This window comes from Mastigoproctus giganteus, chromosome 1, assembly GCF_048544385.1.
Source record: "Mastigoproctus giganteus isolate SK-2022 chromosome 1, ASM4854438v1, whole genome shotgun sequence".
Lineage (NCBI taxonomy): Eukaryota > Metazoa > Arthropoda > Arachnida > Uropygi > Thelyphonidae > Mastigoproctus > Mastigoproctus giganteus.
In genome coordinates this window covers 62,126,749-62,153,127 of record NC_143575.1, presented here as the reverse complement: position 1 = coordinate 62,153,127, position 26,379 = coordinate 62,126,749, and the positions used below count along the sequence as shown (strand labels likewise).

The window sequence follows — 26,379 nt, the reverse complement described above, 5'->3', positions numbered from 1 at the left end:
GAAAGACTGCTGCACAAATTGGAGCAGTGTGACATTGGAGGCAAATTGCTGCTGTGGATAAAGGGGTGGCTGAGGGGGAGAAGACAGAGAGTGGTAATCAATGGACATTGCTCATCGTGGACTAATGTTATTAGTGGAGTCCCTCAGGGCTCAGTGTTGGGTCCATTATTGTTTTCTGTATTCATAAATGGTATTGATGATGGTATATCAAGCTTAATGTCGAAGTTTGCAGACGATACCAAGGTAGGCATGGTTGTCAAGGACACTACTGACACTATGCTGCTGCGACAGGATCTGGAAAGGTTGAGCAGATGGGCTGAGAGGTGGCAAATGAAGTTTAACATTGACAAATGTAAAGTACTACACATGGGAAACAGCAACCCCAGAGCAATGTATCAACTCTGTGGTACTACACTGACAGTGGTAGAGAATGAAAGGGACCTGGGGGTGGTTGTGCAGGCAGATATGAAGTTCTCTGAGCAGTGCAGACGGGCTGCAAGAGTAGCTCATGGTGTATTGTCAATGATATATAGGAATTTTTTTAGCAGGGATAAGGAGGTGATTATTCCCTTGTATAAGGCAATGGTCAGGCCACACCTAGAGTACTGTATACAGGTCTGGAGGCCTCATTTCAAGAAGGATGTAGAGCTGCTGGAACGAGTACAGAGAAGGGCAACAAGATTAGTGAATGGAACAAAGGGGCACTCTTACGAAGAAAGGCTTAAGTTTTGCAAATTACAGTGTCTGGAGACTAGGCACCAGCGAGGTGATCTGATAGAGGTGTATAAAGCATTGAATGGTTTCAGCATGCTCAATGCTGATGGGATTCTTCGTCTCGCTCAGAATAATCACCTGAGAGGGTGTAAATTCAAATTGAGGAAAGACAGATGTAGGATAGACGTGTGGAAATTTGCCTTTAGCCAGCGAGTTGTCCATCCCTTGTCGTGGAAGTTGATAGTCTAAATAAGTTTAAGGCTCAGCTGGACAGGTATTTTGAATGAACAGAGGGGTGAAGTGGAAGCGGTTTTTTTTTTTTTTTTGGCTGATGTTGCATAAGCTTGCTTTCTTGCATCAAATGCCTCTACTAATGCTAATAATAATAATAATGGAGGTAAACAATAAAGACAAGGAACTCATATGCACCACCTCTTCAAAGAAACATCAACACTTGTGAACTCCAAAAATGATTGCATTTCAGTCATTGACCATTATCCTACCAGACGTAAGTGGATATACCTATATTAACTAAATTCAGAATCAAAATGTATTCCATTGCCATCACTCTCTATAAGTTATATAAGTAAACTTAACAAATGTAAATTTGAATGTCAGTCCAGCCAATGGTGTCAGATCTAAACCAAACAGAAATATTCAAATTAACCAAGACAACCCCAGTATTCATATTGGGTTGTTGCCTTGGTAATTCGGTAGCAGAATCACACTTTACCAAGTATAACTCTAATTGTAGTATTAATTCACTGTATTATTTTTGTAGTATAGTTAATGTTGTTCTTTTTTTTATATATAAAATGTTTTATTTAAGTAATGGGAAATACCATCAGACTGAGTCAGTTACTGCACTGGGTCCTATATGGATGAAAATTGTGGTTTATATGTGGTAGATAATTCTGACTTTTTTTTGTTTTTTAATGTGTTGCTTTTTAAGTTTGAATAAATTTTTAGGAACAAGTACAATTTATTGCCCATTCTGTCAGTTTTTTTTTTTTTTTTTTTTTGCTCCATTTCAAAAAAATTGTTTTGTAATATTTACTTTTGCACTTCTTTCTCCTTATAGAAAACCTTAATTTTTTTAATGTGTTCTTAATGTTCTATGAATAATTTGTTTTCCTCAGGTATGTGTAATCATTCTTCAATCTGATGGTAGTCTTATTACAAGTGCAGAAGTTCTTGGGCAGTTCAGAAATAGACTGAAAGTTGTAGATCTGTGCTATGCCAAAAGTAAGTAAACTTTTTGAGTAATATTTGTTATTAAAATCATCTGGTGGAATCAAAGTTCCAAAAAGAGTTTTTATTAAAATTCATTTGAAAAAAAGTAGGATATTTTATGAAATATAGAATAAATTTCTATATGAAATATAGAAATTTAAATATTTCATATAAAAACTTTCTTATTCTATACGAAATATAGAATAAGAAAGTTTTTTTATTTTATTTTGTAACCTCAGTGTAGAATTTTTTACAGTAGGATATTTTAGTTTCATATACACAAAGGTTTATTTTTATCTGTTTGTTTTTATATGAGAGTAAGTAATTTTGTATCATTGTTTTTCAGAATGTCAGTTCTGTTGAAATTGGCTTCAGATACTGTAGAATGATTGTTAAAGCATATTCTGAAACTGCTGTATTAAGAAGCAGTATATTTGGATGGTATAATCATTTCAAGGATGGACACAATATCATTGAGGATGTTGCACGTCAATAAATGAACTTTTCTCCCACATTAGAAGCGTTACTTGGGCCAATCATCAAATAAGAATTGAAGACATAGCTTCTTAAGTTAGGATATCATTTGGTAGTTGCTAAATCATTGTCTGATATTTTAAACATGAAAAGATTATGCAATGTCTTTTTTTCCAAATTTTTTAACAACAGATCAGATGGAAACAAGAGTTAGACTTTCCAAGGAACTGATTGCAATTTGTGATTGTGAACTACGATTTCTGAAAACAAGTGAGTCAATAAAATGAGGTGTTATCTTTGTAATCCACATAACATCCCTCCTGAATTCAAGTCTTCCAGGGGAAAAAAAAAATTCATATTAAAAGGTCTAAAGGTAAAGTTATTGGAAATATTTTCCCATGCTCCTTGATGGCTCACTGAGATTTAATACATTATTCTTGGATTGATGTTTACTCACTAATCTGGATCACTTGTCTGGAGACTACCAGTAGTCTTGAAACAGCAGTTGTGATGTGGGTTCAGTTATTTTATTATTTTTTTTTAAAAGAAAATTATGAATTTTCATTTTTGACGAAGTTCCATTTGTTTAAAAGTATAACAACATATGTTGACCCCATGGATGACACAACTGTCACCTGCCGTCACTAGAGTGATCAAAGCATCCTCGAAGATGAATTTGGAAGTAGTGATATGTACAAGTTTTAAATTATTCCAAGTAAACATTGAAATTTTTTTAGCACTACTTTCATTTTAAAGAAAATAGTGGTAGTATTTATTTAAATCAGGTGATGACAATGTTCTAAATATAAAAGGAAATTAGTTTTTTTTAACTATTTTGCTGGCTATTGTTTTCTTTTCTTTTTTTTTTTTTTTTTGTTATTGGTAATATTTTTGTGTATATACATATATTCTTAGATTACTACTATTGAGAGAACTGTTGATAAAGTTAGGGCTTGAAACATTTAAAGTAGTGGGTGAGCAGTTATTTTTACACAGCAATCTACATAAGATTTTGAAATGACCATGGACCCAAGGACCAGTCCAAAAAATTCTGTCATTGGCAATATCATTGAATTATTAACAGTGGCACAAAATATTTTCCATTTGGTCCAAAATAAGATACACCCCACCTTTATTTGTAGATATAAACACATAATTTATACACAGTTGATAGCAAAATCTGTTTCCATGCCACCAGCCATCGATTCATTCACTATTTTCCTCTATTTTGTGTCCTGTTAGATATTTAATATTAGCCAGAGTAAGACCTCTTTCTTGTATGACACCTGTATATCTGTACTTCTTGTATATCTGATTGACACCAATCCACCTTCATCTTGGTCTGTCTCTGGAGCTATTACCATTAATTTTTGACCTTAAATATCTGTTAGCTAACTCCCTTCTCCCATCCTTTCTACATACATCTTAAGTCTGCTCCACTTACATTTTATTGAATATTTGTTACACCAAGATTTTTTTTTCTGATTTTGTCATTTTTAATATGGTCTTTCTATTGATTTCATCTATCAGTTATGTTTATTTTTCTTAAAACTAATTTGTGAAGATTCTAATATTTGATCAATTTTTTTATTTCCTACGCAGTTAATTTCACTTTTTGCTCTACGTGAATTTGTTTAATTTAACTTCCTACATATTACTTACTCTTTAGTTAGTTATGCTGTTGTTTATTTCCATGTCTAGAATCTTCCATTTTCATTAAAGATTGCTCCTTGATAGAGAAATGAGTAAAATTGATCATTTAACCCAACATGAATTAGTCTTTAATGACTCTGTGACATGTTTTGAATTTAACAACCCTGACATTGGAGAGCTTAATTTTCAGAATTAAAGTCTCCATCATAACCTGGTGGTTTTGCTTCCAAGACAGTAATTTAAAAAAAAAAAAGTATTTCATTACTACACAATCTCTTATTTTGTGAAATTAATGGTTTCAGTAAGCATATATATTTTTTAAACCTTAAAAAAATAATAACACTTATGATATTACTTAAAAATTGGGTTATGTGCACATAACTATTTGCAAATTAGTTTTGTTTTTTATTTTATTTTCAAATAATGAAATGTATTGGCATGATATTTAAAAAGAAACTTTTTAAATATCCCTTGTGCTAACAACAAAATTTTAATTTTGACTAAATCATATCACATGGATATTTTATCTCAACAATCATAATAAATGGGGGAAAAAAAAGTTGGAAGATGGTGAACCTAATATATATATATAGAAATTAAACATTTCTTAAAGATTTTTTTTGCTGGGCTGCTGAAAATTCATTTGAAAAAAAGTAGGATATTTTATGAAATAGCAAACAAGACAGAGGAAATGCCAATCTGAATTTGCCAATCTTATTTTCAATTCTTAATAAAAGTAATTTATTTTTCAAATTTATTTTTTTTTTTTTTCATTATAGATGGTGATTTCTTGGTTGTCACAAGTGATGGTCATGCACAGTCTTCAGTTCACTGTTATCGAGTGGCATTGAACGTAAATCAAGGTAAAACAATTGTGTAATTTTTCATTCTATAAGTAGTAATCTCATTTTAATTATTCCAAAAACAATAAAAACTCTTTATCTGATTTTTAATCCTTTCAATATGAACTGTTATATTTTTGACATTTAAGGCCGTTTGAAAGGAGACAGCAATCCATTAAAGTCTACTTACATGTTGTTGACAGTGCACATAACCAAGATTTAAAGAGTATGGTGATGTGTTTAAGGTTTTTTGCACCTGAAAAACAGTTTTTTTAATCTTTCAAAAAAGCATAAGTTCACATTAATGGAGGGACAACCATTTATATCTATTAGCATTAGTAGTGGCAAATGATGCAAAAAGGCAAACTTATACAGCATCAGCCAAAAAAAAAAAAAAAAAAAAAAAAACCTGACACTTCCCAGTTCACCTATCCATTCCCTCCAATAGTTTGCCTAGTTCTTCCTTGAATTCATTTAAGCTGTTAACTTCCATAACAACAGATGGAAGTTTTTTTTCAATCATCAACCATCTGCTGGCTACAGGCAAACCTCCACATTTTTCTGCAACCACCCTACCTCAGTTTGAATTTATGCCCCCCCCCATGTGCCTAGTCTGAGCAAGAGGAAGAATCCTAATCAACATTCAGCTTGCTCAGTCCATTCAAAGCCTTAAACACCTCAATCAGATCACCTCACTTGTGCCTGGTCCCCAGATCTGCAATTTGCAGAACTGAAGCCTTCCTTGGTAAGCATCCCTTTGTTCCATTCACCAATTTCATTGCCTTCTATGTACTCATTTCAGTAGCTCTACATCCTTCCTATAAAGGCCTCCAAACCCGTATGCCTGACCATTGCATTGTACAATGGGATAATCACCTTGTTATCTCTGCTAACAAAGTTCCTGTATATCATTGACAAAACTATATGAGCTGCCATGGCAGCATGTCTGCATTACTCAGAGAATTTCATATCCAACTGCACAATTACCTCAGGTCTTTTTCATTATCCACTACCCTGAGTGTAGTACCTCACGGGTTGGTACATTAATCTGGGATTATTGCTACCCATATGCAGTGTCTTGCATCTGTCAATGTTAAACGTCAACTGCTATTTCTTAGCCAGTCTGCCTAATTTTTCTAGCTCTTGTTGCAGTAGCTTACCCTGATTACTGTCATTAACCACCTTGCCAGTCTTTGTATTATCTGCAAACTTGGACATTAAGTCTGATTATGCCTTCATCAATATCATCGATAAATATAGAAAATGACAATGGGGTCCAGCACTAAACCCTGGGGGGCTCCACTAATAATGTTAGTCCAAAAAGAGCTAGCCAGCGAGTTATAAATTACTGGAATAAGTTGCCTTCATGGGTGGTAGAGGCCGACAGTTTGGGGAAATTCAAAGGTCATCTGGATAGTACTTTCGGGTAAGGGAAGCACATAGGATGATAGGTTTAATTTCCTTTTTATTTATTTTTTATTTTATTTTATTTATTTATTAATTATTAATTTTTTTATTAATTATTAATTTGTTCAGATTTTTTTTTTTTTTTTTTTTTTTGGCTGGTGCAGCATAAGCCATAGGCTTTCTTGCACCATGCAGCCGTTACTAATACTAATACTAAGAGCAGTGGTCATTGATTATTACTTTCTGTGTTAGTATTAGTATTAGTAATGGCCGCATGGTGTAAGAAAGCCTATGGCTTATGCTGCACCAGCCAAAAAAAAAAAAAAAAAATCTGAACAAAACAATGATAAAAAAAAAATAATAATAAAAATAAATAAATAATAATAATTAATAAAAAAAAAAAAAGTGTTCTTTTGCCCAACCATCCTTTTATCCATATGGAAAAGTGATCCACTTTTATCCATAGGATCCAATTTATATAGCTGTGTTTTATGTGCAACAGTACCAAAAGCTTTCCCAAAATCCAAGAATGATATCAGAATTATTTTTTTTGCATCCAGTGGTCATAGTTGCTTTGTGACCACATTGTAGCGTCAGACAAGATTTCCCCTTGACAAACCCATGTTGTGTCTATAGTATAATTACAGCTTTGTCTAGATGATCCTGCATTCTTTAACCAGTGACTCCATTATTTTCCCCGGAACAGAAATCAAACTAATAGGTCTGTAATTACTTGTCTATATAGCCCTTGCATATCCCTTTTAAGAGTCATGCATAGTCCTTTTTGAGAAATTCATGTATCCAACTCCTACGTTGTACTGACTGATTTTGGAGTTGGAATATATAATTAATAATGTTATATTATCATTTATTCATGTATTTTTTATAATTTAGTTTTGTTGGTCTCTGAAATTCCAGTAGAGTTTTTTTAATGAAAATCCTAGACACAAAAGGTATTAGAACTTATAATACTTAATGCCATGCATAGGGTGAGGGCCAAGAAGAGAGAAGGTACTTGTTGACATTAGAGATGAATTTCCATAAATTGTAATTTCAGGAAATACAGTACACATAAAGGAAGGTTGTTCCAGAGAACAGTAGAGATGAATGAGGAAGAGGAAAAGAAGGTTCTTTGAATTTGGAGATGATCATGTCTGGGAATCTGAGTGTCATCAAAGATGAGCATAGAAGCAGTAGGCTTGTTTTTGAGGAAATAAGATAAAACTGAGTTTTTGAAGGAATGACAATAATTAAGTTCTCATCCCACTAGAGAATTATGTGGAGATCAGCATTTAAGGAATTGGTTGTGGATATTCTGTTTGTCAAGGCAATGTTTCCCAAACTAAAAGGAATGTAGAACGTTATCAACAGCCAGACTGAATGGGATTTTCAGTCAGCGGAAGAAGGTCATTAATGTACAAGAGGAAAAGAGTGGGAGAAAGAATTGAACCTTGAAGGGGAGAAAAAAAAAAAAAAAAAGAGACACTTCCCATTTCACCTATTCATTCCTTCCAATAGTCCCTCTAGTTCCACCAGCATTGGTGGAATTAGAGGGACTATTGGAAGGATAACATGAGTTTACCCTCATGTGCATTGAGCATTCAGAGAATAAACTGGATATCCAGTTGCAATAATCAGTCGGAATTCCATAAGTTGGGAGTTTGTTTAGAAGACCTTTATGCCAAACACAATCAAAATCATTAGAAATGTCGAGAGCAATTGTTTGCATTTCACCAAACTTTCTTTTGAATCTGTCCAAAGATGAGTATATCACTAGTGTTGATCCACTATTTATATATTAACGTAAGCTAATTTGTCAACAGTGGATCAATATTGACAGAATCCATGTTGGTAATCATTGATCAATTCATGAAGCTTACCAAGTCGTCTCCTTCATGATGACTTGGTAGGCTTTAGCGATAGTTAGGAAAGTGGAAGCTATGTTTTTATGCAGCAAAATGCAAGGTCTTACATTTTGGAAATAACAAGCTCAAAATAATTTATGCACTTGGTGGGTTAAAGGAAGGTATTTGGGAGCTACGGTACAAGAGACATTAAGTTCTCTGAACAGTGTAGACAGGCAACTAGGAGGGACCACGTTGCTTTATCAATGATTTTTTGAACATTTTCTTGTAGAGATAAGGAGGTCGGTCATAATCTCACTGTATAAGGCAATTTCAAGATTATACTTGGGATACTGGGTCTTAGTATAGAGACTGCACCTAAAAAAAGAACATCAGGCTTCTTGAAAGGGTCCAAAGATGGGCACCTTGCTTGGTAATATTTGCAAAATTGCACCCATATGAGACAAAGACTGAATATGTGGTCTACAGAGCTTGGTAATTAGGCACCCTAGAGGAAACCTGATTGAGGGAGGCTCTGAGAGGGGACAATAAAATGAATGAAGGCAAAGTTTTCATTGTTATAAATAATTCCAGAACCTGGTGCCATAAATTCAAATTATAGGAAAGAGATTTTATTGTAGGAAGTTTTCTTTAGCCAGAATGTTAATTGCTGGAATAAGTTGCCTTCAAGTGTGGTTGAGGCTGAAAGCTTGAGGAAATTCAAAGGTCAGCTGGATCGTTACCTATGGGGAGGGAAACACATGGGTTGTTTATGTCCTTATTTATTTTCTATTTATTTTTTTATTAATTTTTATTTAGTTATTTTTTGACTGGCGCAGCAAATGTCTGTAGCTTCCTTACACTATATGGCTAATACCAATAGTACTATTATCCACAAGTTGACTAGGCAGTGTACATTCACTGTTGAGTTCACCCGTTGTCTAATGAGAGAAATATCTTGAAACATCTGTCACAACAGTGGCCTGAATATCTGCATTGAAAAGCCTTGCCACCTTTGCTACTTTATTGTGGAATATAACTTTCCATTTTATTGTACGCACTATATGGCTAATACCAATAGTACTATTGTCCACAAGCTGACTAGTCAACGTAAGTTCACTACTATTGAGCTCACCTGTTGTCTGATGAGAGAAATATCTTGAAACAGCTGTCACAACAGTGCCCTGAATGTCTGCACTGAAAAACCTTGCCACCTTTACTACTTTATTGTGGAGTATAACATTCGATTTTGTTATGTGTGTAATTAGATGTATATAATTTAAATGTGTAATTTAATTTTAATAAATCATGATTTTTCATTAATATTGAGTTTCTTTTGTTTTGATATTAGATAAATGTGTTATTAACTGCCAACCCTTTTCAAGTTTCTATCTGAATTGTGTTACACAAGGACCATTGCCAAATAAACAATGTAAGTAATTTCTTTATTGTTTTACTATCCTAGTAAAATTAAAATATTTCACTTATCCACTAATCTCTATTGCTTATAGTATCTATAGTACTTAAGCTTATTGTTGTGAAGGAAGAACCATTGTTGTGGGACACTTCATATAAAAAAAAAAGTTTCAGGTTGAAAAATGGTAAAATTCTGAGTGTGGAAAATAAGATGTTCTTCCTTTGCAAAAATAATTATAGCCTGTGTTACATGCCTTCTAGTCATATTAGTTCTTGAAGTATGATTGCAGTCAGCAATAAAATCAAAACTTTTCATGTGTATATTTATGTATACCCTCAGTGATCACTAAATTATGACCACTTTATCTGTAATGGACTCTGCTGCATAGCTTGCACCATAAAATGCCGAACAGCTTTGTACACTAGAGCAGTGGTAATTTGCTTCTGGTTATGCAAGTCAAAGTGATGCAAGTCAAAGCTCCCACAATCAAAAGGGCATGACTGTGGGAGCTCGTGTATTGTGTGCTTCCACATCGGAAATGGCACATCTTGTTGGTTGCTCATGGCCCACTGTGGTTAAGGTCTGCAAAGAATGGTGTCGAATAGGTCAAGCCACCTCCTACCAATAGAACTGTAAAGGATTATGCAAGATGAATGTTTGTGGTGAGCGAAGGGTGCAGCACATTGTATGGGCTTGATGGCAGGGCACTGTGTGACATTTGACATGGAAATACAGTATGTAGAATGCAAGAATAATATCCCAGATAAGAATATGCCATGTTCTCAGACATATGGAGTTCCACAGCAGACGACACAAGAGACTCCATCTGCTCACCACTGGTCATTATCTGTGGTGTCAACGACACACTGGTTGGACACTGGAGGGCTGGAAACAACTCTGCTGGTTGGATGAGTCCAAATACCTGGTGCAACACACCGACAGATGCCTTTCTGTGTGGTGCATGCAACACAGGTCCATGGACCCATCATGCATGCTGCCCACTATCCAGACAAGTGGCAGTGGTAGCTTAATATGGAGCATGTTTTGCTTGGAACTAGGACTCCTGGTGCATATGGACCAATGTTGCATTTTTTCTTGGACAGAAATGGAATCTTCCAAAATGATAATGCATTGTATCATTGGGCCTGCACTGTGCACAAGTGGTTTGAGGAATATAGTGATGATATCACCCATCGTGATTGGCCTCCAGATTTACTCGACTCAACCAATCGTACACCTGTGGGATGTTTTGGAAGAGGAAGTGAGGTGTATGGCCACATAACAATCATCTATTCTGACACTGTGGTGAGCCTTGCAGGCAGCATGGCTGCAGATCCCAATGGACATCTTCAGACAACTAGTGCAGTCAATTCCTAAGTGAATAACACCTGTTATTCATGCAAATGGTGGCTCCCACACAGCATTAGTTAGGTGGTTATAATTCATTGCGCACTGAGGTATATACATACATATATATATTACATCAGTGTTTCTCAACCTTTTTGTTGTTGCAGTACACTTTTAAAGACGCTAAAATTTTGGGGCACACCACAATCACTATTATACTGATATATATTATACGGGATGGCCATAATTACAGTATCCCTATTCAGAGCTCTCTGTAGCTCTAAGTAAACTATTCAAGGCATGGGAAGAATCCCGAAAAAAAAAAAAAAAAAAATCCCAAAATCTGTCAATAGGGGATAATATAGCGCTGTACAAGAGGAAATACGTGACAAAGTACCAACAAATAAATAACTAAGACAAACCTTAATGAAATTACAAATTTTTATTTGTACTCTTTGCAAAAAAAAAAAGAAAAAAGAAAAAAGAAACAGCTAAACTGCCAGAGGAAATGGTTTCACAGCTCCAACCTCACTCACAGTTTACTTCTGATGGTCAATAATGTCACTAATGGTGGAGTTGGTTTTCGATGTGATTACCATTGTTCTGGACCAGAAATTACATTTGATGAACAGTTTGCAGAATGCAATATCTCTGGAGTAATGTTCACCGTATGCTGTGTTACGTTGTCCTTTAAGACAGCCATGTTAGGGACACTTCCTCGATAGGCATTGGCCTTAAGGTGACCTCACAGCCAAAAATCACATGGTGTAAGGTTAGGCGAATGTGGTGGCCATGTAATAGGAAAAAAACGGCTAATGACTCTTTCTGCAGTAAAGTGATGCCAGAGAAGCTGCTGTATTGGTGGTGCGATATGAGGTGGAGCCTCATCTTGTATAAAAATTGTCTCATCCAGGCATCCTCTTTGCTGCAGTTGAGGAATAATGAAACTGCTCAGCATGTGATGATATCTTTGTGCTGTAATGGAACAGGTAGCTGCTACTGCTGGGTGTAATTCCTTGAAAAAGTATGGCCCTAGGATGAAATTTGAAGTCACATCACACCAGACGGTGATTTTCGGCAAGTGCAATAGGATTTGCTGAATAGCATGAGATGCTTCTGAAGCCCATATTTGGCAATTTTGAGTTGACAGTCCCATCAAGATAAAAATGGGTCTCATCTTCCCAAAGAATGTTCCATGGCCAGGCATCATCCACTTCCATTCTGGTTAAAAACATTAGAGAAAATGCCATTCGTTTTTCAGGATCATCTCTTTTCAGCTGCTGCTGGCGACTGATCTTGTATGGATAATAGTGGATTAGTTTCCGAAGAATTTTCCACACAGTGGAATATGGGACATCCATTTGCCTTCCTATGCCCCGTGTGCTGCTACTAGTTCCAGTAGCTGTATCCATGGATCGGTTGACAATAGCTGTTGCAATTTCCTTTGCTACTTGAGGTGAAACAGGCTTCCTTCCTCTTCTAGGCTTAACAACAAAGGACCCAATTTCCTCAAATTTGTTAATCACCCTTCTAACTGCCGCAGCCAATAAATGACCTTGACATAAGTTCTTAAAGTGTCTAAATTCATGCAGAGCAGCTTCCGCATTGCATCCATTGATGTAAAAGAACTTCACAATTAAAGCACGATCAGGCAGAGTGAGATGCATTGTTAACAGTAAACTTACAGAATACGCTTGTGATGTTCAAGTTGTGCCTTTATAGCTCTCTGCTGAGAGCTACAAAGCTGGGAAAATTAAATTAACTCTGCTGAGAGCTGCTGCTGGGAAAATTAAATTAACTCAGATTTATGCATATTTTCTGCTCTCTTAGGTGTTTTATTTTCTAGTTTGAATTTAAAACTTTAGTGCAATTCAATTTCTTTCTGTTTTTTTTTTTTTTTTTTTTTTTTTTGCAAAGAGCGCAAATAAAAATTTATAATTTCATTAAGGTTTGTCTTAGTTATTTATTTGTTGGTACTTTATCATGTCTTTCTTCTTGTACTGTGCCATATTATCCCCTATTGGCAGATTTTGGAACAAATAGTTTTTTCATGGGATCCTCCCCATGCTTTGAATAGTTTACTTACAAATTTTGGTGACATTCCACTTATTACTTAGAGCTACAGAGAGCTCTGGATAGGGATACTTTAATTATGGCCACCCTGTATATATATTATAAATATATATATAAACATTATAATTATATGTAAATATTATAAATAAAAATTATAAATAATATATATATTATAATATTTATAATATATGTATAATACATATCTAGAATAGAAGTAATAGGTATGGAAGTTGTAATAATAGGAATATATGAAGGAATATAGACCCGGGTTACTACTATGTAGAGTAGAGGGCACCCAACAACTGTAAATAAATAAAAGATAGGAGGTTATGCTTTTAGTGTGGAGAGAGAACAGCAGGTAGTATAATCAACCAACGGGTTGATTATATACATATAATCAACCCTTTGGTTGATATATATATATATTTACAAACTGGAAGTTATTTCTGTTGGGTATATTTAATAATACACTTATTACTTGCTCTAAATGCTTTTAATGTCTATTTTTTGAACATATATGAATTGCATGAATTTAAAAGAAATTTAAAAGAAAATAAATTATTTAAAAGAACATATGTGAAATTTAAAAGAAAATATAAAAAAAATTAACACAGTTAAATAAAAACAAATATATATACAGTTATAACATTTTAATCAGTGAGACGATTGTGTTTGATGGGAGGTACACAGTTTTTTTAACATGAGGATTTATTGTGGATAGGCTTACTCTCAGCTCCTCTTCTACCAACTTTAGTCTCTCTCTTTTTTTTTGTTTAATCTCATTTAAAGCGGGAAAACCCTGTTTCACACAAGTAGAAAGGGGAAAAACGGCAATAAAATTCTAATTGCCTTTTCCGCATTTTGTGGAAATTCATTTTGAATTTTGATTCAAAATTTGCTAATATTAGTGTTATTAAAGTAAATTTTCAGCAATTGGTCACTATGGATCTCAGCTAATTCTTCTTCCTCTTGCAAATTAAGTTCTAATGTTGGAAGGTTTCTTGTTGCGAATGGGTCACGAATATCCACAAATATTTCTTGATATTAAGTAATGCTCAATTTTTGTCTTTAACAGCTCTAATGTTTCACTTATTACATTAATTATTTTAGTGTAATTTGTTTTGGCAGTCAAGGGAAACATTTCTAAATTTTTTTTCATTTACATATTTTTTCCGTATATCAACTTTTCTTTAAAGGCGAGCAACTTGTCAGTAGAAGTGAGTAAATTTTTCTCTGAGCCTTGCATGCTGATATTTAATTTATTTAGCTGTGCAAATAAATCTGCTAGAAAAGCTAATTTACAGCACCAAATTTCATCACTTAAATAATCACAAAATTCTGATTGCTGCAGTGAAAAAATATGAGCATTTCCTCACGCAACTCGTACATAAGCTAAAGTGACCAGACGTCCCAGATTATGCAGGACAGTCCTGGATTTCAGTCGTTTGCCTCACATTGCAAACTATCCCGGATTGGACATGTAGCCTCCATACTTAATGGCAAACATAATGCCATTCTAGCAAACATAATGCAAATGATTATGTTTGCTGGAAACCAATGGTACAACGGAAAGACTTTTTTTGGTAGTAAATAAGCTGTGGACGTCAACAAAAAACACAGCTGACCTTAGAAACGCTGAAAGCAATACTACAAGTTAAGTGCAATTTTGCTAATTCTTGTGAAGAATTTTATGAAGAAATAGCAAATAATGAAGAATTATTAAGAAAAATTCACTCAGAGAAAAATATATTTAATTATATTATTTAACCTCTCTTGTTTTTATTGTTAAAAGAAGTATATATTTTTATTATTATTATTTCACAGAAAAAAACCTAACATTTATTCACTAAACAAAAATGAAAGTCGATTAAAAACATGACCCCCCCTCTAATAAGTGTTTTTTTTTTTTCCACTTCTAATTACAGTTATTTTTCTCAGTTCCCATCCTTCACACAACCTTCTGTTTGTTATGTAGCATAACACGAGGGGTACTGTATACTGAATTTCAGCCTTTCTATGTGTGTGTGTGTGGGGGGGGGATATATATATATATATATATATATATATATATATATTTTAAAAGAAGTTTGATATTTTATTTTATAAGTTTAGTTCAAAGAAGTCAATGTGTTTAATTTGTATTTTGTATGTGAATATTTTTTATTTAAAAAAAAAAATTTAAAAACGTGTATATTGTGTCTAGGGGAGGGGTTGAAATCCACCCCCCCCAGATGTCCCACATTGGAATGCTAAGGATCTGGTCACTTTAACATAAGCATAAGTACATTTCCTTTCGATAGCCACCGAACCTCAGTATGCACTATTAAACAAAAATGATCAGACTTCAGTTCCTTGCATAATTTTCCAAAAATTCATATTTTTTGTGGTCTAGTTTTGATGTAATTGACCATTTTAACCACCTGATCAAGTACAATTTTTAAATCTGGTACCACTGTCTTCGCTACTTGAACTTCTCAGTGTGTAGTAATAATATTTGAATTGTGCCGTTTTACTAAGGTTACAAATCCTTTTAGTGCTCCTGTCATCGCGGGAAAACCGTCGGTACAAATGCCAACACACAACTTCCATAATATACCACACTTTTTTTAAATAATTATCTTGGACAGAAAATATCTTGGATAGTTATTCTTTCAGTGAGTTCTTTAAAAATGGTTAATAATTGGGTTGTTTTTGATAAATCTGACAAATGATATTAATTGGGCTTTCCCACTAATATCTGTAGAATTATCTATTTGCAATGCAAATATCGCCCAAAATTATTAATATGTTGAACAACTTGTCCTTCAGTATCATCGGACATTTCTTTTATATTCCTGCTAATTGTGCTGTTCGAAAGTGGTACTGTCATATTTTTTATTTTTTTAAAGCTTCCTCTCCCAAGGTACTTTTCACTATTACCTGACATGCTGGTAAAATCAGACTTTCTGCAATCAGGTAAGATATTTTTTTTTTTTTTTTTTTTGCCACCAGTTCGGCTACTAAATAGCTGTCTTCTTACACTTTATCAGATATTTTTAGCCATATTATAAAATTCTGTACCTTGTTTTCTGTTAGAGGCTCGCAGTCTTTTAAAATACTCCATAGTTTTGGATGATAAATTCTCGTTTTTCCTAGAAAAATGATGCTGCAATTTACTTGGCACCATTGATTCATTCGACAATTTTAAATCACATAGCACACAAAAGTTGAGGACAATCTTGAGTACCAGTATATGAAAATCCCATTGCCAAATAAACATCATCATATTTATGACAACATGTTTTCTTCTTTTTTGATGTTGATGGTTGCTCGTTTTTGTTTTTGTCATTTTCTTTAAGCTCATTATCAATTTGCCTCTTCTGATTTTCTTTCACTAAACATTTATCCATCTGTAATAATTTCTAAAAAAATTAAAGTTACTTCTAGAAACTAATACAGTTAATTGAAATTACCTGTTCTATAGGAATTAACTGAATATGACATTTTAGAAATAAAAATATAAAAAGCACTTTTAAAACACAAAGGAAATTTCTTACTATGCTGCTTACAAGTTGCACTTAATTTGTAGTCCTGTGCTTTATGTACATACATACAACTGCAAAATGCACTGCGGTGGGCCTGGGAGAGACCCTCAAGTGATAAGAATGGCCGAATAAAGGTGAACAGTTCTAGTACTAGGAATAAAAAGGTGAATGAAAGTGAACAGATCTAGTACTATGAATCAACAGGTAAATAAAGGTGAACAGATCTACTACTTTTTATTTTTTTAAGTTTTTAATTAATTAATTGATTAATTTTTTATAATTTGCATTTTTTGCAGCACACTTGAAGCATACATGCGGCACATTGGTGTGCCCCAGCACACAGTTTGAGAAACACTGTATTACATACATACATACATACATAAATACATACAGTATATATGAATCTAATGGAATGTATTCATATATACGAATACATATATATGAATGTCTTTTTAAGTAATGGTTGTTTAAATACTAACCATTGTATTTACAAATTATTTCATTTTAGTCATTTCCTTAATGATACCAAACATAGATACAAGCATGGTAATAAAATGTTCCACTGTTGCAGGCATATTCATCATAATTTCGTGCCTCCGTAGCCAGGTGGGAAGGAGCAGCAGTGCGTAGCACACGCTTCTTGATTAGACCGGGGTTCGAGCCCATCACCACCAAATACGGAGAATGCGGAAAGGTCAGGGAATGACCACCGCATATTCCTGGAGCAATATGGCCTTAGTTGCTAATGCTCCTAAAAACCAAACAACAACAACAACAACATCATAATTTCAGCAATATTGTAAGCTCTTGGGATGACATTATTCTTGATGTACACAATATTACTCTTTTTCTTTTAAACATTAAGAACTCTGTACTTAAGGCCTTAACTTCTTTTATTAATAATTTTAAATTCAAGAATGTCCAGCTTAAACATATCAATCAGGATATCTCTCTTTTTAGAATAGGTAACATCACCACGTACAGCAATGAATATTGCATCATTAAATTTGCGTATAGCTGGTTTGATAAAATTCCTTGGCATCATTTGCTTAATAATCGCAATAGTTTTCTTCATTGAATAGCAATTTTAGGTTCAGTATTCATCACTGTTTCAGCTATGAATCTCCTATTGGACTTAAAATATGTAACTATAAAACATTAGCTACCAACTTAGGCAATTTGCAACTTTCAGATCTTCCATGTCACTGCAATAATCCCATATATTCTCCTTTCGTAGATCAACATTATGTACATATTATCACTGGCAATCTGGATATTGTCAATGACATCTCACTCAAGGCTTGCATGGAAAAAGGATTCAGACTCAGGCCAATTCATAAAGCCTGTTTAAATAACATCTACAAAGATCTGTATCTCAATATCTCACATTTTTGCAATAAGTTAGCATACAGATATACAATACCTCATGAAGCATTTCAAAATTGGTTAAACATTGTATACCAAGACATTGTAAAAACAGTTTCTGAGGCTTATTAATCTTTATAATAATCTGCAAATGAAGTATCCTTACTTAAAAAACCTATTTTGGATTTACAGCAGAATTATAATAATAATACAGCAAAATAAGGCTTCTAACAACTTTGCTATTTTTTGCAAACAGTTCTATTATACCACTCTTAAAAAGGAAGTCTATAGCAGCACTACTTTTTTACGTTGTTATCTTGGCATTAACACAACCATTAAAAAACTTATGGCCCTACATAAAAAATTGCACACTAAAATTCGAAATTCCACACTACCATTTTTATATATCATAGCCAAGTTCCACAAGCAACCTGTCGGCTTCAGATTCATCATAAGTGCTAAAAAAAGTGGCTGTTATTTGTCAGATAAGCAATTTTTTTAAATTTCTAAATACTATCTTTATTAATCTTCCATCTACCTGAATCATCAATAATAATCAAAACGGTATCAAAACCATTAATTCTAATACTAACATTTTTACCATTGAAACATATGACTTTTCAAACCTATTTACCTCTCTCCCACATCTGATTATTTTTGTACTTAATCAATTATACTCTAAATATAAGAACGTTTTGCATGTAGATGACGTTGTTTGGAATAGCTATGTTAACTTGTGTATTCTCAACAATTTCATTTATGATGGTAAATTTCCTTATAGACAAACTGTATGCCCATGGGCTCAAAATTTCAAGCATAGTTTCTAATTTATTTTTACATTATTATGAAGATTTATATACTCATAACAACCCAAACCATAATTTCTTTGCTTTTCACTATATCGACAACGTCCTTGTTTTGTATGTTCATTTTGAGAATATTGCTAAAACTATACACCCAATCGAACTTACTTTGAATAAAGAAAACAATGATAATCAATACGCTAACTTCCTTGATTTAAGTATTACTTTAAATAGTCCCCCTCTTCATCATAATTTGGAATTATTTAACAAAAGAAGTAAATTTAATTTTAACATTATTTATCTAATTGGAATTCTAATATTTCTATTAAAGTTCATAAAAACATCATCTGTATGTAGATTATTCAGCTTGCAAATTTAAGCAGTAATCAAACACTTTTCAGTAATGTCCTAAATGGCCTTTGTACTAAATTATTCAATAGTGATATTTCAATTAACTTTATCAATTATAATATTCATTTAAGAAGAAGAAGATATCGTCATTCATCAAACAAAAATTTGGATTTATTATGTCTCATTTTGGTTAGTGCTAACTTTATACTTGTACAGATGTATATTTTAATGGTAGTAGTTCCACTACTTTGAAAGTTACATTACATGACTTCTCTCTGAATGATATTTATGCTTTTTCACTCTAATTTTATTTTCTTTATTACTTTTAATAATCATTTACAATCGTAACAGTATTTTATTTTCTTCTTGTCGTCTATGGCATGATGCTCTTTCACATTTCTTCGGAATTTTTTTCTCCAGTCAGCCTTAATATACACAATATTAGTTTCACATTCATTTTTATTTCTTTTCGATAGCTTAACTCGCTCAGTTCTATTTTTAATAGCTGTAGAGGGCACTAGTGCTTTTTTACTCAGCTTTCTATTGAGCAACTTCACAGTTGTCATAGTTCTTCTGTTTATATTCCATTTATACCTATCTTGATGAAATATTTATGCCTTTCTTAGTAATAAATTTCTACCTACCTTGATGGAACATAATTTAATGAATAACAGGTATTTAATTATTCTCTATTATTCATCATTTTTTTCTTTATTAAATTCTTATATTTTTATTTTTCGGAATTCTGTATTTTTTGGCATTTTAAAATATAACACAGGCTAGTGGTATTAGTTTCTACTTCAACTAACACTTTCTCAGCCAAGGCCCTCTCTAAGAGGTTGGGTATTTACACACCTAGCTTGCCTAGTATCCTTTAAACTCTTTTCTTTTTATCTTTCTTCCATCCACTGAACTGTTAGTGTAATACGAGGGCTATTCAGATATTCTTACTTTTCTTATCTGCTATTTTCACCTCCTTTATTTTTATTACCTTTATCCTTTCTTTGCCCTGCTTTATTTCCCATTTCAATACCACTGCCTGTTACACTTAATACATTTATGATCTCCAAATTCACTTTTTTGTCTCTGTTTTTCAAAACATTTTTACACACTCAGCTCTTTTTTATTTTTATTTATTTTTTTTCCATCCTTTGGACAATTCAGAATTTTCACCTCTTATTTTTACTACTTTTTCATTTCCCTCCATCTTTACATTACATTATATATTCTTAAGTTATGTACACGAAATCAAGGCATTTATCATTCTTTTTTAATTCATTTATACTTATTTGTTTAATTTAATTTCCTTAACTTAATTACATACACTGCTTTGGGGCTACCTTACTTATGTTTTTGGAGGTTCTATCTTTTTCTCCCTCTCTGTTTTTCTTTTTTCTCTATTATTTTTATTCTTTCCTCCATTAACGTAAGTTTGTATAGAAACGCAGTGGTTTGGTACATGATCAGGTGTAGTCCCCTGATGAAATGCCTGATCTGTGTGCCAACTTTGTTTAGTTTGCCTCAACCTTTTTTTTTTCTCCTTATTTACCATTCTCCCACCCTCAGTTTGATGCTCACTGTTTTTTGTATTTATTAATCATATATTTCTTCTTTCCCTTTCAGCTTATCTATGTTTGATTGGCTCTTTGATTCAGCCTTTAATTTTATATAATTTTACAATTTTTTTTTTTTTTTTTTTGTAGGTTCTTAATATTCTTTTTCTTTATATTTCTCATTGTTTTATTTTTCTTACTTTTCTTCTATTAGGCTCGGCACCTTGTGTTAAATACTTCTCCATCTTTTTGTATTTTCTATTAATTCTTTCTAATTTCATCCGTATACTTTTGCATCCCGTTTTTGCAGCTTTGCGCATTCAGGTGCAATTCTTGTTTTTTTCTTTATATTTCCTATTCATGCATACTATATATATATATATATATATATATACACACACCACACACACACATATATAGAAATTACTGTTTTAGCTCTTATAGTGGTATAAGAATTTTTAGAATTTGTGTTTTACGTTTTTATTATTTAAGTTATTTGTGTTAGGATTGCGGTTTCAGGTTTCACTACAGTGAGATACCGGTGCACCTGCCTCAGTGTAAAGAACTGCGGGGTGAGATGGGCAAAGGGCCTAGGAGGGCTTTTTTACAAAATTGGGAAAATAAAATTACAGCTAGCACGTCAGACGGTTTTGAAAACATGGCAAATACATAGCATGTATGGAACCCGTATTCCAACAAGCACTATAGCTATAGCTAAGCAGCTATAGCTGAGAAGGGATAGTACAGTAATATAGAATGTTTTTAGAGCATAAACAATTTTTAATCAATAAATAAGTGGCTTTTTGTATTAAGTAAAAATGAATGTAATAGTATTATGTAATGGTAGTTTGAAAAAGCTACCATTACATACTAAAGCTAAATGAATTACAGCTAATAAGCATTTATTTATGTATTCCGTTCTTCTATCTTTTCTAAGCTTAGTTGTAATTCATTTAATCTTATACAGTGGTACCTTGGTTTGCGAGCATAATTCGTTCCGGAAACGTGCTCGTAATCCAAAGCACTCGTATATCAAAGCGAATTTTCCCATAAGAAATCATGGAAACCCAGATGATTTGTACCAAAACTCAAAAATATTCATATACTGTAAAAATGATTAATACAAAATACATACCTTTTCATATTTTTAATATTTAAATTTAATATACATAAAGCAATCAAATTTATGGTAGGATGACTTTCACTGTCACTAACGGAATCACTGCTATCTGTAGGCTCTTTCTTTTTGTGCGACTTTAAAAAGGAACCTCTCCAATGACACTTGCTTTTACCTCCTCTTGAGGATTTCACGGAAATATGACATTGCATTGTCGTTAAACAGATTTATTGCTTGCACTATTTCAAAATGAGGGGGCACACTTGATACACATAAACAAAGCTGCGGGCGTGTAGCAATTGAATAAACAACACCGTAAAGGCAGAGATACACTATTAACACCTCACATTTTACTCAAGCACATTTCTAGGGGTTACTACCATAAAACAATAAAAACAATTTTCAGTTATGTTCCTGCTTGTGAAATCTGTTATAAACTGGTAGTAAACTCGATCTAATTGCATTTGCGATTATACCAATAGCTGAAATTGTGTTGGTTTTTACGTTATTGTGGTGAAATGTGTTTCCCCTTCACTGATATATAAAAAAAAAAAAAAAAAAAAAAAAATACATTTTCAGAATCTTCTCTTCATCCCTATTGTGTTGCATTCGGTTGGGGTGATTCTGCATTCGACTGCCATTTCTTGTAAACACAAAGGCGAATCGTGCATAAGCGAATTCGGTTCATGTTATATAAGATATCGTTTCCCTATTTATAAATCGTGTATGATCGAATTCATGTAGTGTAAACACGTGTTATACGAGGACTGACTGTACTCGTATTGCAAGACCTCGCTCATTTATCAAGTTAAAATTTATTAAAAATTTTTTGCTCGTCTTGCAAAACACTCGTAGACCAAGTTACTCGCAATCCAAGGTACCACTGTACCATTACATAATACCATTACATTACTTTTTCTTAATACTAAAAGCCATTTATTTATTAATTAAAAATGGTTTATGCTCTAAAAGTGTATTTTATATTATTTTATACATACAGTAAACCCTCATTAATCCTGATCCCAGTAATCCAGACAGCTCTAAAAAAATTTAAAGGCGTAAAAATCAAACGATGATCGGGCTCAAAGGTCATATGTATTGTATCTGAGGTCATTGGGCCGTGATGACTCACGCTGCACAAACAACCTGGTTCCCGGCTGCGGTTCAGACAGTTTTTTGTCGTTTGCTCTGCAGTTATGCACTTCTGTCTTTTGTCCTATGCAGTTAAACAATGTCTTTAAGTAAGCCTAGTGTAGGACAGAAGCATAAGCATAAAATGCTTTCTCTTCACGATAAACTATCGGTGATAGAAAAACTTGAAAAAGGAGCTTCAGTGTCCAGCATCTGTCTTGAGTACGGCATCACAAAACAAACCGTGTCAGACATTAAAAAGAAAAAAAAGTGAAATTCGTAATTTTGTTCTCAAGTTTAATGTGGAGAAAGAAAAAAGTAAAGTTAAACGAATGCGGATGTCTACTGATAAAGCATTAGATGATACTGTGTACAAATGGTTTTCCCAACTTCGTTTGTCTGGTTTGGCTGTGCGAGGAATAGAAATTCAAGCAGTGGCGGAGAGACTGGCTAAACAGTTAGGAATTGAACAATTTAAAGTGAGCTAAGGTTGGCTTTTTAGATTTAGAAGACGGCATAACATTTCAAACAAGAAAATGTGTGGGTTAATTCGTAGTGCTAATTTTGAAGCTGTTGAGCCTTTCAGGAAACAACTGAATAATTTTATTCAAAAGGAGGGCTATCAATTGAACCAGTTGTACAACTTTGTTACACACTAGACATTACAAAGCGTATTTCATATAATCCGGACTTTCATTAAAACTGACACATCTCAGCCCCTATTAGTCCGGTTTAATGAGGGTTTACTGTATATGTATACACCCATGCACACTCCTGCCTAAAAGTTTGAAATCACAGCACATGACAACAGTTTTTGTTAATTTTTTTGAAATTAGCTATGACAATGTAAAGCTTAATATAAAAACACAACACACTACAAAGTATTTTATGATTTTTTTTATTAAGCATGAAAAATATTAAACATTTGCTGGAAAAACAAATTGAAATGATTAATATTAGCAACTATATTGATTTTTCATCAAAATATCATCCATGATATTTTATCAGTGCTTTACACAGACGTAGCATTTTGGTGATTAATTTTATAATAGTGTATTGACTAATTATTCCAAGCAGTCTGCAAGATTTCCCCATAAAATCTCTATAGAGTTTAAGTTTGGGCAACTGGGGTGTCTACACCATAATTTTCAATGCCACCCCCTGTTGTTTAGTTGCTGGGAAGTCCCTGTGTAAAGCTGTGCTCCTGGTCTTTGTCTTGTTGTAATGTAAAATTTCTTCCACAGAGTTGAACTCCAGAGGATGTTGCATTATATTCAGGTGCCTCCATAGCCAGGTGGGCAGGAGCAGCAGTGCGTAGCACTGCTGCCCCTGCCCACCTGGCTACGGGCAAACTTTGTGTGCCTTCTAAGTTAAATGCAGTTAACTCTCACTGTTTTCAGTACTTCATATTTTGGACCACTTATTTTTAGGAATATCGATGAGTCGAGCAAATGGCCTGAGAATAAATAAATTTAGTAGTCATGAATCATAAGTTTTTACCACACTGCAACCACTTTGATGCAAGAACACAATAACTTACAATAGTTGTGCAGGAATTAAAGACTGCTTCTGTTGTCATTAATTTATGGCATGGAAAAGTTTGTTAGAAGGTCACAGGATTGTTCATTATGTTTGTAAAGAAGACTAGTGATTCATTGATAATTAGGTGCCTCCGTAGCCAGGTGGGCAGGAGCGGCAGTGTGTAGCACATGCTTCTTGATTAGGCTGGGGTTCGAGCCCGTGACCACCAAATATGGAGGATGTGGAAAGGTCAGGGAATGACCACCGCATATCTCCGGAGCAATATGACCTTAGTTGCTAATGCTCCTAAAAAAAAAAAAAAAAAAAAACCAAACCAATCATTGATAATTAGCAATGGAGAAACCAGGTTCTGGATCTTGCAATTCATAATTGAAAGATTAGGCCAGTGTAACATGTTCGCCCAGCACTCTAAACAACTTTTTGATTGTTGTGTTTTTAAATAACTCCAATATGTTAACTTTCCAAACGTCCATTAGTATTTGACAAGAAAAAAAATTGAAAGGTTATTCATTGGTTGCATTATTTTGAGGTTATCTTATAATAAGATAATTACATTTTAAAGGAGTTTTGTTTGTTATTTGTACAGTATGTGTGGATGTTTGTAATTCAGGTAAGTATCCTGTATATTTAGATTATATTTGTTCTTAAACATACCACTGAAATGCAACATAAGTAACCCATGACCCAGAGTATTATGGTAGTTCAAAATGCAAACACATTGTCTATTTTTCAAAAGGCTGTAATGTTTAATGTTTAAAGGAACTAGACAGTGGGACTTAGGTGATTGTGTGAAACATTGTGTTTTTTTTTATCAACTTTGCCTGTTATATTTTGGAACGGAAAATAATTTATTATGTTTTTAATATTTGCTGTATTGTACAGCATAATGCATAATACTAACATGTTTACATGTGCTGTGTATTGCTTTTCTCTTGATGTAGGATAAATTGCACAATACTGTGTATGATAAGTTCAGTATAGCATTTCAGTATTTTATTATTATTATTTTTTTTTACACCATTTACACATGACTATTAAGATTCCAAGGATCGGGTCCTGAAGTTGCTGGATATTGGAAGTTTGATGGCATTCCACTTTGAGCATTATTTACATTTAATCTCCTGTGGGTTATATCATTTTTTTATGGTTTTCTCTTTGAATAATATCCATTTTAACTATATTAAATTAATTTTAATATAGTAATATAGTTTTGGGCCTTATATATATTCCCATTCTGATCAGTTGTCCAAGAATGTATCTCAGTTTATAGAATTGCATCTATGATCCATAAAAAAATTTTAAGCAAACACAGGTATAAACTTATTACTAACTTTTTATTAAATAATATTTCCAGTAACACATGCAGCTCATGTAATACAGATTAGAGTGTAAATTATGATGGGGTGGGATGGGGATGACATTTGTTGTGTCTTTTAAAAGTTTTAGTCAAGGAAGGAAATTATTCAGCTCATCTGGATTATAATAAAAGGCAAAACTGGACTGTATTACTAAATGTGAGTTGTAAGTTAAACTGATGTAAAATAAGCTGATTTACATGGTTCCTTTCAATTCAGTATGTGCTGAATGTCTTCAACCAGTGGCAGTCAGACAGGTTGAAAGTTGGTACCATGTGGGACACTGGGCAACCTATGTGATTGTTTCTAGTTCTCAGGATTCCACAATATAAAATGTTAATTAGTACCATGATTCTGTGGTGGTTATTCCTTGCAGATATAAATGCTTTTGTACATTAGAAATTTTACTATTGACAAAAACATTTTTATCACTTAACTATATGTTTAGTTTATTTTTAGATTGCTCTGTACTGTATTTTATCTATTTATTGACAATGTTCTTATTCATTAACCAGCAGTGGTGCATTACCAATTGTCACAGTGTAACTGTGAATCACCCTGTGTGTAACATCTGAAACTGTGTGTGTGTGTGTGTGTGTGTGTGTGTGTGTGTGTGTGTGTGTGTGTGGTTAAG

The 26,379-nt window shown here is 33.4% G+C and overlaps 1 protein-coding gene across 2 annotated transcripts in view; it reads left to right on the top strand.

Moving 5' to 3' along the window:
• The window catches only part of MED16 (mediator complex subunit 16), a 209,068-nt gene that overhangs the window by 54,336 nt on the left and 128,353 nt on the right, over positions 1-26,379 (top strand). For both annotated transcript variants that reach the window (XM_090380328.1, XM_090380324.1), the window contains exons 6-8: positions 1,854-1,959; positions 4,854-4,937; positions 9,519-9,599. In XM_090380328.1, coding sequence (XP_090236454.1) covers positions 1,854-1,959; positions 4,854-4,937; positions 9,519-9,599 — 271 coding nt within the window. The remainder of the gene's footprint in view (positions 1-1,853; positions 1,960-4,853; positions 4,938-9,518; positions 9,600-26,379) is intronic.